We start from the raw sequence: 16595 nt of genomic DNA, 5'->3' as shown, positions 1-16595 counted from the left end.
TGGGACCAATTAGTGATTCTTTAATATTGTAGGAGATTAAGACGAAGTCTGAGAATCTGATGAAGGTTGTAGGAAAACTAACCCCCCAGAAAAAACGCAAAACAAACGGAATTCTAGATACAATTTTAGGATAGTTATGAACTCTGAAGTCCAGTCACCGACTACTGGAAAGATTTCAGGTTAAAAATCCGCTAAGAAAACTAAATTCTCCAGGAGCAGGGACTATCCTATTGGCTTATCATGCCTTGCACGGTACAGTGTTCACCAAAGCTATGTAAGAAATATTCGCTAATTAATAACTCATAAAATAATCAGAAAACAGGATATCCTTTCTTCCATTTCGGGGTCCTTTAGGAAAATGACTTTAAAAATCTGAAATCCCCTTTCATAGTGACATTAGTGATCTAACATCAACAACTCAAAATCAATTATTTTGCTATTCACGTGTGGACCACACGGTCATTCACTAATCCAGGTCTTCTCTTCTCCCCGTTGGTCTTCCACTCCCTTCAAACTCAGGGCTGCCTCCTTCGCATCCCACGAGCTACACCCAGAACCCCACTAAATCCAGGGAGACAGAAAATAACGGATGCTACACGAAGCACACACCCTCAGAGCAGGTAAGGTGGCATCCAGGGACGGCTACAACTTCCGGACGAATTCCTCACCATGGCTAGAGGGGAACAGATTTACCTCAAGTTTCAGAAAAGCGGTGGCGATTGCTCTCACAGGACTGGGACCAGTTGCCAAGAAGCCTCCTGATCTCCCCGTCACCATAGTGACTTCCAAGAGCTAGACTCCTGCTTCTTCTCGCGAGATTTCCCCACGGCGCGTCATCGGAGCGGGCCCTAGACCCCGCCCTTCAAAGCCCGCCCTCTGCTTCAGGGGCGTGGTTGAGCTAGAGCCCTGCCTCCAACTGTGGGCGGAACCCTGTTCTGTGTTTTTTCTTACTTTTCGAAACTCCAAAGGCTATTTGTTCAAATAACTATCAAAATTATGCCGCTGTGTCGGAGCAGAGAGAAAACAATCCCTCGCTCCTTTTCATTTAGCAGAAACTTCCCCGGCTGCCCGTGTCCGGCCGGGAGTGCACGCATGCGCAGGAGCGACTCGAAGATGGCGGTGGCAATCGCCGCACTTTTTTTCAAATGAGTGGCTCCCAGAAATCATTGCGCGCATTTGTAACGAATTTCCGTTCGAGTTTGTATTTTAGGCGCCATTTTCGAGTGAAGGACCCGGAGCCGAAACACCGGTAGGAGCAGAGGGGGTGGCCTAGCCAACCGTTCCCAGCCCCGTTCGGAGCGGACTGCCCCTCAGGTAAAGTCCTTTTTTTCCTGATTCGGTTGTCACGCTCGTACTTCCTGCCCGGCCGCGGACGTCTGGAAAGTCGAGGCCTTGAGCTGGAGCGGCGAAGTCTGGGCTGAGGCTGCCGCCCGGAGATTTCTCGCTGTCACCCCTCCCCCCGCGGCCGCTCCCCGGCGGCCGGCGCTCCCGCGCGCACCTCCGGGGCGCCGAGCTTCGCGCGTCTCCTCTCCAAAAGTCCTGCGCTCCGTCTGGGGAAGGGCGTCGCCCCCTGCCCCCCGCCTGTGGCTTCCCTGGGGAGAGAGGGTGGAACACCGGCTCCCGAGCCTTTACGGGTGACCTCTCGCGGTTTACTAGCCCGCGGGACTCCGCCCCGGGGACAGGAGCCCCTGGCACCCCGAGGTGACTGAGGCGGAGCGGGGCGCCGCGCTGTCCGCGCGGGGAGTGGCTGCTGTGGGTCCCAGCCGTCGGCCGCCCTTCCCCGTCGGGCTGTGGCGAGCGGCCGTCAACGGCGCCGGGAGCCCAATGGCGGGGAGAGGAGAGGGGCCGGCGGAGCTGGGAGCCCGGCGAACCCGAAGCCCCAGCGAGCTCCGAGTCGGGTGCGGGGATGTCCGAGGCGGCCGGCGCGCGGGCGCGACTTGTTTCGGGAGTGGGCTGGAGGAGGTCCCGCACGCTGGCACCGCGGGCGGGCGGGTGGGCGCCGGTAGCCGGAACAGCCCGAGCAGTCGCCCGGCCCTCGAGTGCGGTTCGCGGCCCCGTCTAGGTTTCCCCCCCGCTCCGTGGGTCTCGTTAGGAACACCATGCCTGCCCTGTTGACACTGGGGTTCGTTGTGACTTCTTTCCTGAAGACCTGCGCGACTCGGAGCGGGATGTTTAAAAACGGAGCTCTCGGAACCTGTGGCCGCGACGGGCTTCGAGTGGAGCAGGCACTGGCGGGTGGGCTTCGGGCTGAGCGTCCCGTCGCGCCTGCCGCCGGGGAGGTGCGGGCGCGAGCGCGGGGCAAGCGACAGGCTGCTTGACTTGCTGCCCACGCTCTCCGACCGCAGCTACCATGCCGCGGAAAGGCACCCAGCCTTCCACCGCCCGGCGCAGAGACGAAGGGCCGCCGCCGACCCCAGACGGCACCGGCAGCGACGCGGAGCCCGAGCCGCCGTCCGGCCGCGCCGAGAGCCCGGCTGCCGGCGCAGGTGAGTAGCCGGCTGCAGCTCCGCAGGAACGCGCGCGGGGGGGACGGGGTGCGTCTGCGCCCAGCCTGACACCAGCTGGGGTTGCTGGGCGCGGGCCAGGGGCTGCGGACTTGACCTCTGGAGGTCTCGCGCCGGCCCTGTAGCGAGTGCAGCTCAGGAAAGCCGCCCGGCGCTATTCAGATAGGACTCGCGTGCAATTTCCGTGTAACGGTGCCGGAGGGGATGGGGGCGAGCAAACGGCTTCGATTGCGATTTTGTGGTCCTTTTAAATGGCACAAACACCTTTATTTTATTTCCACTGAGATTTTGCTAGGGTAAGCTAGGACCCGTTGGACTCTAACCTAACCTAATCTTGACCCTAACCTAATCTCCGTGGTCTTAGAGTGCTTTTAAAGAGGTGATGATTCCTTTGGAACTACTGTAGTTCTTGTGGGTCGGGAATTTGGCGACATTATGAAACCCCCAAGACAGTGTCAGCGACACTTGTAAGTTTCCAAAGTGAATAATCCAAGTGACCAACAGAACCTTAGAATTTAACTCCTGTTTAGGATGGGAAGCAAGGGATCAGCGTGTGGTTTTTCCAGATCTGGTTTCTGATGTAGTGTTTTGACTCCTAAGAGGTATACTTAAAAAGAATTTAGTAACTGATGGCATTTCATTTTTAGTAAAACCAAGCCGAAAGTAGAATCTTATCCCTGTGACTTTAGGGTAATACTATATTTATGTGGAAGACACAAATGTCTGGTTTTCATAAGTAGTATCCCTCCTTTCCATTTTTTTTAGGATTAGCCAGAAGTAATCTTCCAAACTAATTGCACTAATGTACACTTCTCCACCCCCCTTGCCTTCTCTATCTTTCTTTGACTTAGAGACTCCAAGTGAGGAACTTGATAATAGAAGTTTAGAAGAAATTTTGAATAGTATTCCCCCTCCCCCACCTCCAGCAATGACCAATGAAGCTGGAGCTCCACGGCTTATGATAACTCATATTGTAAACCAGAACTTCAAATCCTATGCTGGGGAAAAAATCCTGGGACCTTTCCATAAGGTATTTGTACATTTTAAAACTATTGTAATACATCTTTATTGCAAGATGTTTCCGCTTTTTGTGGAATGGTTAGAATTAGAACATTGTCTGATTTAAGGTATTGTAGCTTGCAAAAGGAGAACATAATATAGAAAATGTGTCTTCTAGTAATGAAAATTTTTACGGCAAATAAAAGCGAAAACAAAATTAGTGTTATATGACCGTCTAAATTTTTCTTTTCTTTTTATACAGCGCTTTTCCTGTATTATTGGGCCAAATGGCAGTGGCAAATCCAATGTTATTGATTCCATGCTTTTTGTGTTTGGTTATCGAGCACAAAAAATAAGGTCTAAAAAACTCTCAGTACTAATACATAATTCTGATGAACACAAGGATATTCAGAGTTGTACTGTAGAAGTTCATTTTCAAAAGATAATTGATAAGGTAAGGGGCTTTTGCTATTCGGTTATTTGCAGCTTCAAGTAAGGAAAACAGAGAACTTCAGTACTTTGCACATTTGATTGTTTTTGGCTTAAATCAGCTCTTAAAAATTTTAACTAAAGCAAAAGAGATGGTAATTTTAATTAACTGTGTAACAATTTTTTTCTTTTTGAGGAGTAGGGGTTCCTGTTAATAAATTTTTTAGCCGGAGAAATGAAGTATAAATAGCTTATAGTAATCCTTACACTTTCTGGACAAAACATTGAGCAGTTTTAGGATACTGAGTGCGAAATAGGCATTCTTTTACTATAAATTTGAGCTCAAATTTTAAAAGTTATATTTTTAATTGCTTAGAATAAATTTACTAAACTTGAAAATTTTTATGGTTGAGTTATTTTTACCAACACCATTATTTCAGTGCACACTGAGGTTAGTTTATTTGTGGTTTTCTATGTCTGTGATATGATGAGCTTTTCTTTGGTTGGAACTATTTGATTCTGTTGATTTTTTTTTTTTCTGTTTGAATAATTTTAGGAAATTCGTGAATCAAAAGTGATTAAATAGAGCTCAAAAATAAAACAACACATATAATGAAATTGGGGAAATGGCCTGTGGGCTTTTTTTTTTTTTAACATGAAGGGCTTTAGTTGCACAGAAGCATCTAGTTTATTAATGCATTCTGTTGAGCAATTTGGATTAGAAAATAGATTGCCAGTAAATCAGATGTTATTCTATTGCTTTTAATTAACTTTGATTCATCTATATTTTTAAAACATAGCTTCAGTATAGCAGAGCTTTTACAGTCAGGGAATGTGAGTTTTAGTATTAAAACAAAATTTTTTTAATCAGGAATTATTGATTCTTTATGGTTCTTTTTACCTTTGATTAAATCTGTCAACATGATTTAATTAGATGAGTGAGTTTGTTTTGGGTATGACGGGATTCTTGTCCATCAGCTCTTCAAATAGGATTTTAGGTTTGTTTAGGGGTGGGTTTTTTGGTTGGTCTCTTTACTTTTTGGTTTTTGTGATCTTTGAGAAAGGTGCCAACTTGGAAAAGTGTCTGTTCTTTGCTAAGCAAGGTTATTTCTGAGAATTGCTGCCAGTTTGTAAGCATATTCAGTGAAGTTTTTAATCCACAGTATTAGTTTCAGTATGAACTGAGTGAAATTTGAAGCAGACCTGTGACTTAATACCAACAATTGTTTTCTGGTTTTGTTTTTCCTCAAAACAGGAAGGAGATGATTATGAAGTCATTCCTAACAGTAACTTTTATGTATCCAGAACGGCCTACAGAGATAATACTTCTGTCTATCATATAAGTGGGAAGAAAAAGACCTTTAAGGATGTTGGAAATCTTCTTCGAAGCCATGGAATTGACTTGGACCATAATAGATTTTTAATCTTGCAGGTGAGTTTATTAAAGACTTCAGAAGGTCTTTGTTCTTGTTACTTTTTTTTCCCCCCAACAATGCCAGAGAGGTTTCCCCCGTTGGATGAATCTTGTGTTTTGAGGCCTTAAAGTACTGTAGCAGCACATCATGGTTTACATAATATAGTCAAGATGCGAATCATAATTTGCTGCTCTAGAAATTTAAGGAAACACACTCAAAACTGGATTTTTATCATCTGATGCTCATTTTATGTTTAGATGGACTGACTTGACTTGTTCCGCTCTAGCAGCACGTAAATATTGGCGTAGTGAAATAAATATTAAACACCAATATTATTGTGCTGCTTTAGCGTGGCAGGGATATAACAACTATTTAACATTTCTGTTTGTATTTCCCTTTAAAATAACATTTTAAATGAGTTTCATTCTCTTTTAGTAGTCCTCTTACTTTTTTTCCTCTTCTAATATATAGCAAAAAAAAAAAATTACACTACTGTTTGACAAATTTACATGAGCACCTAACAGATGTAGTCATCTTAACACTTAGAATGGATACTGGTTAACTAAAAGTTTGTTCAAATTGGTTTTTGTGTAGAGTAGCCTATTTTCTTGAACTACTATTGGTCAGTTAGAAGGAAACCTTAACATTATATTCTTAAGTATCACAACTCTTAAAGAACAAGTCTTTTTAAAAAGTGTAAAATTAAGTGCTTGATATTCTGTTGATTTTTATTAGAAGTCCTGTATTGAAGTAATGGTATATTTTACCAGCATTGCTTGATTAGAAAAATTCTTTCTATTTTCCTGTGTCTTAACTTTGAACCAAAAATATTTTTTAGTATATCACCATGACCTTCTCAGACATTTAAAAATTAAGAGTATCTCATTTTCCTATGTCCTTTCCAGCATAACTAAGAGCATGATAATAAAACCAAAATTGTTTTGTGATGTAGAAATTACTGTTAATACCTTATAGTGTCATATGCTACTGGTTTTAAAATAAGGTGAAAATTTTGATTAGATACTAAAAGTTTTGTTAGAATGAGTGTTCCCAGTAAGAAATTTGTAGAATTTAATCCCTATTTTCATTTTAGTTTTTATTCTTAAAATATGTTTTTAGAAATAAAACTTTCAGGCTTTTATAACAAATAAGACAACTCTGTCATTCTGGAAAAACTTTGAATTTATGTTAATATGGAATTAAAGGATGGTTTTGTTTTTTAATGAAATTGAACTGCTTTATGGACTTTAATATTCTGGGACTTGGTTTGGTTAAATAAAGATTAAAAAGTTATGTCCCTATATAATATACTAAATTTGATACCATTTTATAGGAAATTGTCTTTTGCTTACTTACAACAGCATTTTAACCGTTTTACCAATTTTTTTTTTATTTAATGCAATCTCTATATGTGATTCAGTAATAAAGGGAACTAATAATGTAATAATTTCCCAAAGGTAATCAGAATGATCTTTAAGATACCTTGTCATTGTGATAATCTGAACCTTTAGGTGATCTTAATTAAATGGTTAAAAATATTTCATCCTAAATAATATCTAAGTAAACTTTCAGAGTGACACAGATTTAATTTGATTGTATTAAATTTACAGAAAAGAGCCTTAGGAATTATCTGTTAGGAAGAAGAAACAGATTGGACTAGATAGAACTAATGTTGCCCTATTAAAGGTTTGAGCAAAGTGGCAGTGGTTTCTGTGGATTTATTAAATAATTTTTCACCAAAATCTTAGACACTTATCTAGAGGTTTAAAGCATTTGAAGGTAAGTAAGAATGTGGTTCTTATTACCCTGTTTCATATTGGATGATATTTATCTTTTAAATTATCTGATTTAGAAGGCTGGAAAATTGTAGAAAATGTCACTGTCACCATCCCAGACGTAAATTATTACCTTGAATAAAATTTATAGACTATTTGGACCATGATAGTGATTAACATTTAATTACATTTGATACAGTGAAAATTTTATTTATTTTATATATTTGTTTACTAGGTTTTTCAAATAGGCTTTTCTACTATTTGAATCCATTTGAAATTTCATCCGTTCCTAATGAGGCACTATGCTAAGATACTATGAGTAATTTAAAGATGGTTAAACTCTTTCTTGTCTTTAGGGACATTTAGACATAACTTCAAAAGGCATTAGATTTTGTTAGACCATTGTTATTTTCCATGTTTGCACATTTTCCCATTTATATATGCCTTATTTGGGAGCCTTTGTCCTATTATAAATTGATTCAAACAAGTTGTTTTACTAGCTCTGTAGCATTTCATGGGTACCTAACTTAAATTATTAGTTTAACTGGTTTTAGTGCAATTGTAAACACTTGAGAACTATTATTAGCACAGCTTCAGTTTTGGCAGTTTTCAACTCTTCTTTTTGTCTTAATATTACAAATTCTAAGTTAAATTTTAAACTAAACTAGGTTTTTTTAAATTCTTTTTAATTTCATAATTAGGAGATTGGATTAATTTGGGCCTGAATTCTTGCCTATCCATCTGCCCTTATTCTTCTTTCCAACATACTTATCCTAAGGTTAGCATGACATATAAACTATTTAGATTATAGTCTTTTAGTCTGTAAGATAAGTCTGTACTATGATATAAAAAAAAAAAAATTCAACCTTACAGCCTGGTAACTGAACCATTTCATCTTGATGCATTTACCCATCTCTATCTTAGGGATCACTGTGGTATTATTTGAAATAAAGCTTTATTATAGCTGTGTACAACTTGAATTACAACATATGCTTGCTAAAATTTGGATTACATTTGAATAAGGCTAAAGGGCATCTTACCTGTTTGTTCCTTTTAGGCTTTATAGCTGTATAATTGTAAATCAGATTATCACAGAATGATATAACAGTCACAGTATCCTTGTTTGCCACCTAACAAAGCTTTCAATAAAGACTTAACCCCTTGGTGTCCCACAGAAGTTTGTTTGCTATTTTTGTTATTCTTAAAAAACATACTTCATATTTGTCACTGTTGCTTAATGTCCTTGATACAGTATTTACATAATTTGAAACAGGTATCCTATAGTAAGTAAATACCGGGGAAAAAGGTGGTTAAAGCCTTGTTTACTATGCTTTAAGTTACAGAAAATAAAGATAGCAGTGCAGGACCCTATGAAACTGCCAGGTTCAGATACTAACAGCAACTTGAAACATGTTTGGTGTTATTATGCCACCACTGTTTATAATTTGAAACCTTGATATGGAAGGGTGACTTTGAATTCATGTGATGTTTTAAATTAGTTAATTGCTCTGAGTTTATATTTTATAATTTAAGATGAGATAGCTAAGTTTTCAGAAAAATAAGAAGGCACAGACTGTCAACCCAATGATTACACAAAAGATAACACCATATGAAAATAAAAGAAAGCAGATGGTACCAAGTGGTAAGGCAGGCAAAGGAATAAAAGGAAAGTCCAAGGTTGTCACTGGAATATCCAACAGTCCAAATAGTCAAAGGATGAATAAAGGCCTAATTGTTTTTATGGTGCGTTGACTTAATAGTGCTAATCTGATAATACAGTAAGGTTAGTGGGGAAAAAAGGAATGCAGTATGTTATAATAGTTCAAAGCAATGTTATATAGGCCTTGAGATGAAACTATTTTGATTCTCAGGTATCCTTTTCATTTATTTTTAATTTTGAGATTTATTTATTTATTTGAAAGAGCCACTGAGAGAGGGGGAAAGACAGAGAAAGATTCCCCATCTGCTGATTCAATCCCCAAATGGCACCAGGCTAGGCCAAACCCAGGAGCCTGGAACTCCATCCAGGTCTCTCAAGTGGGTGCAGGGGCCGAACGACTTGGGCCATCTTCTACTGCCTTCCCAGTCAGTGTTGCAGAGAAGTGGGTGGGGAAGTGGAGCAGTGGGGACTCAAACTGGCAACCATTGCAGGTGGCAGTTTAACCCACTTCACCATGATACCAGCCCCATATTTTACTTTTTCCTAACTGAACAACCTTATTATAGGAAATCATACCTGTGTATCAATTTTATTTGGGAAGGAAGAACAGAAAACCGAAAGAGTAATTGCTAAGCTTTACCCAAAGCTAGGCTACTTTCCTAATAGCTATACTCCATCTCTTCAAGAATGTAGGCAGGCAAAGTGTGATGCTTTTGGTAAAAAGTGTGAGCTGTTAAATTGAATCCCATATTTTGTTTTTCTGCAAAATATATGCTTAAATAGTACTTTATGACCATGTGACTTTTGGCATAGTTTTTCTTTCATATTAAAATGGATATGTTCAGATGTTCAACTTTAATTAGTATATATTATTAGAGTAATAGGTGTCAGTATTATTTGAATTATAAATACTAACACAAAAGGTTAAATCGCCTGTGGTTCATTCTGTGCTAAGTTAGCAAATGTCTGGAGATAGTTTGAGTAGTTACTGCTGAAAAATATTAAGTGCCTGTTGGCATCTGGTGAGGAGGGGTCACTGTTCATTGCTCTGATGCTTAGCCTAGGTCTGCACATCAAATAATATCTAGCCCCAAATATCAGGAGCGTCACTGTTGACCAGCCTTACCTAGATGAGAACTTCAAGGAAGACTTAATTTCATTCTGTTAGAATAGAAAGCTTTGGGCGTTCTTCTAGGTTTAGATACTGCCTAAAAATTGAACTTGCTGCAAGCATTTAAATAGAACTGATAGTTAGGCCGACGCCGTGGCTTAACAGGCTAATCCTCCGCCTTGCGGCGCCGGCACACCGGGTGCTAGTCCCGGTCGGGGCGCCGGATTCTATCCCGGTTGCCCCTCTTCCAGGCCAGCTCTCTGCTATGGCCCGGGAGTGCAGTGGAGGATGGCCCAAGTGTTTGGGCCCTGCACCCGCATGGGAGACCAGGAGAAGCACCTGGCTCCTGGCTTCAGATCAGCGCGATGTGCCGGCCGCAGCGGCCATTGGAGGGTGAACCAGTGGCAAAAAAGGAAGACCTTTCTCTCTCTCTCTCTCACTATCCACTCTGCCTGTCCAAAAATAAATAAATAAAAGAACTGATAGTTAAAAAGAAGATAAACTAAATAAATAATCTGTATTTTAATTTACATATTGTTCCACATGAAATAGCCTGAAAATTGTGGATAACAGCAAGCCTTTTGGATAATAATTTCTCTTTAGATTTGGGTAGTCATATATTGCTATTGGGTTATCAAAATAGGAAAAAAGTGATGATATGAATAAAAATATTTAAAATAGTGTCTTTAAAGAAGATACAAAGAATATTTTACTTTTAAGTTCATGTCAATACAATGCTTTGTTAATTAACAAATTTACCCCAGATTTTTTAGGTTTGGTCATGCGTTTAGGAAATGAGGATTGCAAAGGCTGTAATTGAGAAACAATAATATGCTCTTTTTAATGTCGTTTTTCATCTAGTTTTTTTTTCCTGGAAATCATAGGCTTTGGGTTCGTTTTTCCATTTGCCTGTCCCTTCTCTTGTTCATGCAAGAGAGTAAAAACAGGTTAATTCTGTGAAGTAAAGTGTACCAGCATTTTGCCCAAACACGTTCAGACAATATTCTCTCCACTATCAAACTAAATGGCTGCCTGGCACTTAGCTTTGATGGTTACTGACTGAATTTTTTTCTTTTTTCTGTTCATCATTGAACTATATAAATATAAATAAATAAGCTTAATCTTTACTATAGTTCAAAGTTATATTGTGGCAAAAGTTCTGATGTTATATTTACAAATGTCATTAATTTTCTCTAGTAAGATAGATGAACTTATTAAGGCTCTTAAGAAATTAGAACATTAAGTAACAAAACTGAATTAAAAGATAAATTTATTTTGATAAATTTTTTAGCTCTATGCATGTTCATATTTATATAATTACAGAGAAACTACACTGACCACTTTGAGACATGGTTCCTAGTTTGGTTTGATCATGAAGGTTCTTTGAAAGTTCTCTTAAGAACAGGAGCTCTGATTATGTCATTAACAGTTGATATGTTGCCACGTAATCAGAGTGTAGATCATAAAAAAAAGTTGTTAAATTTTGCTTACTGGAAAAGATAAGCTTTATTTATATTGAAAGAACATACTAGGTGAGGAATCTTCTCTTGGCTTTGTATGTGTATAGCCATTCATTATAGTTTCATAAAAATTTAAAGGAGTATAAATACACACTTGCATCCACATCTAAAATTAAAACTTAGTGTGGAGAGGACATTTTTATTTGTACTTTATTAAATCTCTTGAAACTACTTGATGTACATCATTACTATAGGGTGTGCTAATTGCTCCCAATTTGCACTTAAGATTGATTTAGATAAATATATACAAAGAATATGAAATGTGGCTTCTTTTAAAGGGTGAAGTTGAACAGATTGCTATGATGAAACCAAAAGGCCAGACTGAACATGACGAGGGTATGCTTGAGTATTTAGAAGATATAATCGGTTGTGGACGACTAAATGAACCTATCAAAATTTTGTGTCGGCGAGTGGAAATATTAAATGAACACAGAGGAGAGAAGGTGAATCTTCTGTAGACTTGTAAATCAGAATGTTTCAATTGTGGATTAACAGATTTTACTGAGTTATGTTATATCATAGAAGTGTTTACTGTGTTAGATTGAACTTTCTATTTTATATGATAAACATTTATATAAACACTTATTGTTTAATGTTGGTGGCATATTTTAAACTCATTGAATGTATGAAATATGTATTCAATCTTTAAATTTTTAATTTTTATAGTTAAACAGAGTTAAGATAGTGGAAAAGGAAAAGGACGCCTTAGAAGGAGAAAAAAACATAGCTATTGAATTTCTTAAGTTGGAAAATGAAATATTTAAAAAAAAGAATCATGTTTGTCAATATTACATGTAAGTACCTTAATTTATCAATTTTTGTGTTTTAATGATTGTCAGTCTCTCTTTCCTTGTACTAGGGAATTGTGAAGGCTGAGTAAAAAATTCTAAAAATTGTTTTATATAATGAATCATTAGAGTTATGTACCAGATCACTGAAGTTGACTTTGTAGTATCTTACTTTTAAGGTGAGAGGTGGGGTCAATCACAAATGTTTATTACTAAATACTTTTAGCTGTGCTACAGAACCCGTGAATAAGGGAGAATATATTCTAAGACACCCACCCACCTTACCCCCAGTAAATGTGCATAAAACCAGAGATAGTACTGAACTATGTATATGCAGGGATCCACAACAAGTTCATGGACAATCTTTAGAAAAAACTATACACAGGATTTCAAAATTTACTTTATACTAAAATAAATTTACCTTTTAATTCCATTTTCTCTGAGAGGAGGAGAAGTCTCTTCATCCACTGGTTCACTTGCCAAATGGCTTGCAACAGCCAGGGCTGGGCCAGGTGGAATCCAGGAGCCCAAACACTTTGGCCATCTTCCTCTACTTTTCCAAGAGGATTATCAGGGAGCTGGATGGGAAAAGGAGCAGCGGGGTCTCAAAATGACGTTCATATGGGATGCTGGTGTCTCAGGCAGAGGTTCAACCTACTATGCCACAGTGCTGGCCCCATTCTGAGTACTTTTTGAAGTGCCTTCACATACACTGGTTTGTTTTCTATGTGCCTTGCAGCATTCCCACCCCACCCAGTACTAGAATCATTCTGTCCCTCTGTTATGCTGTTGTCCCTCTTTGTCATTACTACTCTTGTACTCTGGAGAAATTACAAAGTAATAAAATAAGGGTAATTTGAACACAAATCCTGTGTAACTGTGACAGTTGGTCTGATAACTAAGTAGTAGCATATATGTTGTGGATGCAAAAGGGGGAGCATTATGTCTCTGACTAGGTGGAGTGGAAAAGTGCAGAGTTCCATCACACTACTGTGAATGGCACGCAATGTCAGATTTATGAGTTGACTATTTAATATTTTGACTATTTAGTATTTTTATTGACTGTTTTATATTTTTGATTAAATATTTAATATTTTTGTATTAAAGTTAACTGAAACCAACAAAAAAAATCATACATGTGAGGGAACTACTAGACTTTTTTTAATCCATATACTGCAGATCTAAAATTTACAGTGAACCTATTTTGGTCTTAAATTTTACCCTTTACCTTTCCCCCATTATGTAGCTTTAAGTACTTGTAAATTGATGGTAGTTAGGACTACTTTAGAAAAACAACTGATTTTACATAGGATAAAATAATTTTAGAAGTGCCATTTTAGGGTCCCTAATTCCTTTTTTTTTCTCCTAGTTACGATCTTCAGAAACGAATTGCTGAAATGGAAACTCAGAGGGAAAAAATTCATGAAGACACCAAAGAAATTAATGAGAAAAGCAATGTACTATCAAATGAAATGAAAGCTAAAAATAAAGCTGTAAAAGATGTAGAGAAGTAATAATCTTTTGGAAAGTACTACAAGTGTTTAGATTCAGTTCATTTTTATTATATGTATGTCCATATGTAAAGTTACTGTCAGTACATTGAGAATATAATACATTTAACAGTATAAGAAATGAACTCCTTTCCCGCCCTCCCCCACCAGAAGCCTTCATTGCCTGTATTTAATTCATCATTTTCACAGATTGAATCCTATACTCTGAAGTCTAAAAGTAGTGGGATACACTTCCCCCTAGTGGCAGAACACAATACAAGATGGTGAAAACAAATTTAATGATCCACACATCTAGTTTAGAGATAGAATTTGGCTTAATCTGAATATTCAAAATAATGACTGATAATTTACTTGTTTTGCTAGGAAATTGAATAAAATTACAAAATTTATTGAGGAGAATAAAGAAAAATTTACACAGCTAGATTTGGAAGATGTTCAAGTTAGGGAAAAATTAAAACATGCTACAAGTAAAGCCAAAAAACTGGAGAAACAACTTCAAAAAGACAAAGAAAAGGTAAATATTAAGGGGAGGAGGTCCTTAACAGTTTATGTGTAATTATCATATCAAACTTTAATTATTATTTTTATGGATGTACTTAGCCCTGTTGCTTCAGAGAATGAGTTAGGATTCTAAATCTTAAGGGTGTTCCAATTTGTCACTGAATGTGTTTCTTAGGGAAACCTTAGACCCATTGACGTTGAGCTTTAGAATCTACATTTAAAATAATAATGTTAACGAAAACATTTGCCAAGCCAGCTTACTGGTAATTATGAAAAGATGTTTTTAATTAGGTATTATAGATTTTTTAATGAGATTTATTTCTTTGAAAGGCAGAATTATGGAGAGGGAAGGAGGGAGTGACAGACAGATCTTCCATCCGCAGTTTCATTCCCCAAATTGCCACAATGGTAGGAGCTGGGCTGATCAGAAGCCAGTAGCTTCTTCCAGGTCTCCCACTTGAGTGCAGGGCAGCAGGTACTTGAGCCGTCCTCCACTGCTCTCCCAGCCACATTAGCAGGGAGCCAGATAAGTGTAGCTGCTGGGACTCTATAACCCGTGCCCATATGGGATGCTGGCATCACAGGCAGCAGCTTTACTGGCTATGCTATAATGCCAGCGCTGGTATTACAGATTTTTAAAAATATCACCTGCCTTCTAACAAAATAAGCTAACAGGTCTGATAATTGAGAAGGCTACTAAATACTAGCATATATATTATGGGTACAAAGGGAAAAGATTTGTGTCCCTGGCAGAGGTGGATGGGAAGGTGTAAGATTCCATCACGGTGAATGGCATGAAATGTAAAGCTTATGAGTTATGTATCTATGGAATTGTCTGATATTTTTGGACCATAGCTGGCTGCAGATAATTGAAACCACTAAAGGTAAAATCACATCTGAGGGAACTGCTATACTTTTTTTCTTCAGTTCATCTAACAGCAGTTATTAAGCAGCAGTTCATTCTTAAGGAAGGAGAGAAAAACTTCATGATTTACAGGCAATTGATTTAGCTATTCAGTAAGTCAAAGAAAAAAAAATGTTGCCAAAATATAATAGCTAACTTACTAGGATCCAGACTCTAATAATTTGGGTTTTCTCAAGCTGTGTTCACTAATATCTCCAATATTAACATACATGACACCTGAACTCTGTCATCTGAAAAGAATTTTGTTATATATAGTCATACAGCTTCTACCTTACATATAAGCATTTTCTGAATGTATTTGTTCAAAAGATAATTTCTGCTCAGTGCAGTTAATAAGTATGTTGATGAATGTTTGGGGAATGTCAATTTTTGGGAAATGTTAAACTATCCTAAAGAACCAGAGTAAATAAAATAACATGGACTTACAGAGCCATTAGCTTTTAGACATAAAATGGGGTTTAAGTAATTACTCCCAGATGATAATAGCAGAATAAAATGTTCTACTTTGGTGCCTTTGAAACGGCAAAACTTCAAAAGATATTGGGATCTCAGGGAAGGAATATAAAAGATAATTTGTGGTAAGGTATGATATGCCATGAAAGGGTAATTAGGAAATTCTTTGTGGTCAGTGCATTTTTTTTTTGAAAGAATATAGAAATTAGAGTGATTGGTTAGGAAAACACTTCTTAAAGCCAGATACTTTGAATTGAATTATGAAGAAAAGAAAGACCTATAAGACTTGAGAAATGTTGGTACTATTAGATAGACTAAAGGTATATGTTCTTATAACATTAAATTGCATTATAATCTTAGGTTGAAGAATTTAAAAGTATACCTGCCAGGAGTCAGAATATCATAACTGAGACAACAACTAGAAACAGCGCCCTTGAAATGGAAAAAGAGAAAGAAGAAGAAAAATTAAAGGAAGTCATGGACAGCCTTAAACAAGAAACACAAGGACTTCAGAAAGAAAAAGAAGTGAGATTTTTTTAGTTCATGCTTATTTTGCTTTTTTTTATCTTAAATGTTTTGTAATAATACTAACTGGGGCTGGTGTTGTGGCCACTGTTTACGACACTGACATCCCGTATCCAAGCACCAATTCAAGTCTCTGCTGCTCTGCCTTTTTTTTTTTTTTTTTTGAAAGATAGAGTTATAGACAGAGAAAGGTCCTCCATCCACTGGTTCACTCGCATAATGGCCACAACAACTGAAGCTGGGCCAATCTGAAGCCAGGAGCCTCCTACAGGTCCTGCACCTGGTCCATCTCCTGCTGCCTTCCCAAGCACATTAACAGAGAGCTGGACTGGAAGCAGAGCAGCACCCACATTGGATGCCAGCATTGCAGGCAGTAGCCCCATGCCACTGCACCACAGCGCCAGCACCAGCTCTGCTGTTCATGCAGCTTCTTGCTAATGTACCTAGAAGGCCAGCAGAAGATGGGTGTGCATATGCAA

General features: G+C 38.4%; 2 protein-coding genes across 9 annotated transcripts in view; one reads left to right on the top strand and one right to left on the bottom strand.

Moving 5' to 3' along the window:
- IFT80 (intraflagellar transport 80) overlaps nucleotides 1-831 on the bottom strand; it is a 137347-nt gene extending 136516 nt beyond the window's left edge. For 2 of the 7 annotated variants that reach the window (XM_062212421.1, XM_062212412.1), the window contains exon 1: nucleotides 694-831. The gene's annotated coding sequence lies outside the window, so the exon portion shown is untranslated. Of the gene's footprint in view, nucleotides 1-609 lie in introns of all 7 variants that reach the window. The other 5 variants (XM_062212395.1, XM_062212387.1, XM_062212432.1 and 2 more) reach the window with 3 other exon arrangements.
- A 373-nt stretch (nucleotides 832-1204) lies between these two features.
- The window catches only part of SMC4 (structural maintenance of chromosomes 4), a 37782-nt gene continuing 22391 nt past the window's right edge, over nucleotides 1205-16595 (top strand). For both annotated transcript variants that reach the window (XM_062212374.1, XM_062212365.1), the window contains exons 1-10: nucleotides 1205-1314; nucleotides 2346-2486; nucleotides 3356-3534; nucleotides 3766-3957; nucleotides 5188-5364; nucleotides 11692-11856; nucleotides 12080-12207; nucleotides 13571-13711; nucleotides 14076-14226; nucleotides 15952-16116. In XM_062212374.1, the coding sequence (XP_062068358.1) occupies nucleotides 2351-2486; nucleotides 3356-3534; nucleotides 3766-3957; nucleotides 5188-5364; nucleotides 11692-11856; nucleotides 12080-12207; nucleotides 13571-13711; nucleotides 14076-14226; nucleotides 15952-16116 (1434 nt within the window). In that variant the 5' untranslated portion in view covers nucleotides 1205-1314; nucleotides 2346-2350. The remainder of the gene's footprint in view (nucleotides 1315-2345; nucleotides 2487-3355; nucleotides 3535-3765; nucleotides 3958-5187; nucleotides 5365-11691; nucleotides 11857-12079; nucleotides 12208-13570; nucleotides 13712-14075; nucleotides 14227-15951; nucleotides 16117-16595) is intronic.

Source organism: Lepus europaeus, chromosome 2 (genome assembly GCF_033115175.1).
Source record: "Lepus europaeus isolate LE1 chromosome 2, mLepTim1.pri, whole genome shotgun sequence".
NCBI lineage: Eukaryota > Metazoa > Chordata > Mammalia > Lagomorpha > Leporidae > Lepus > Lepus europaeus.
This window is presented reverse-complemented; position numbering and strand designations above follow the sequence as displayed.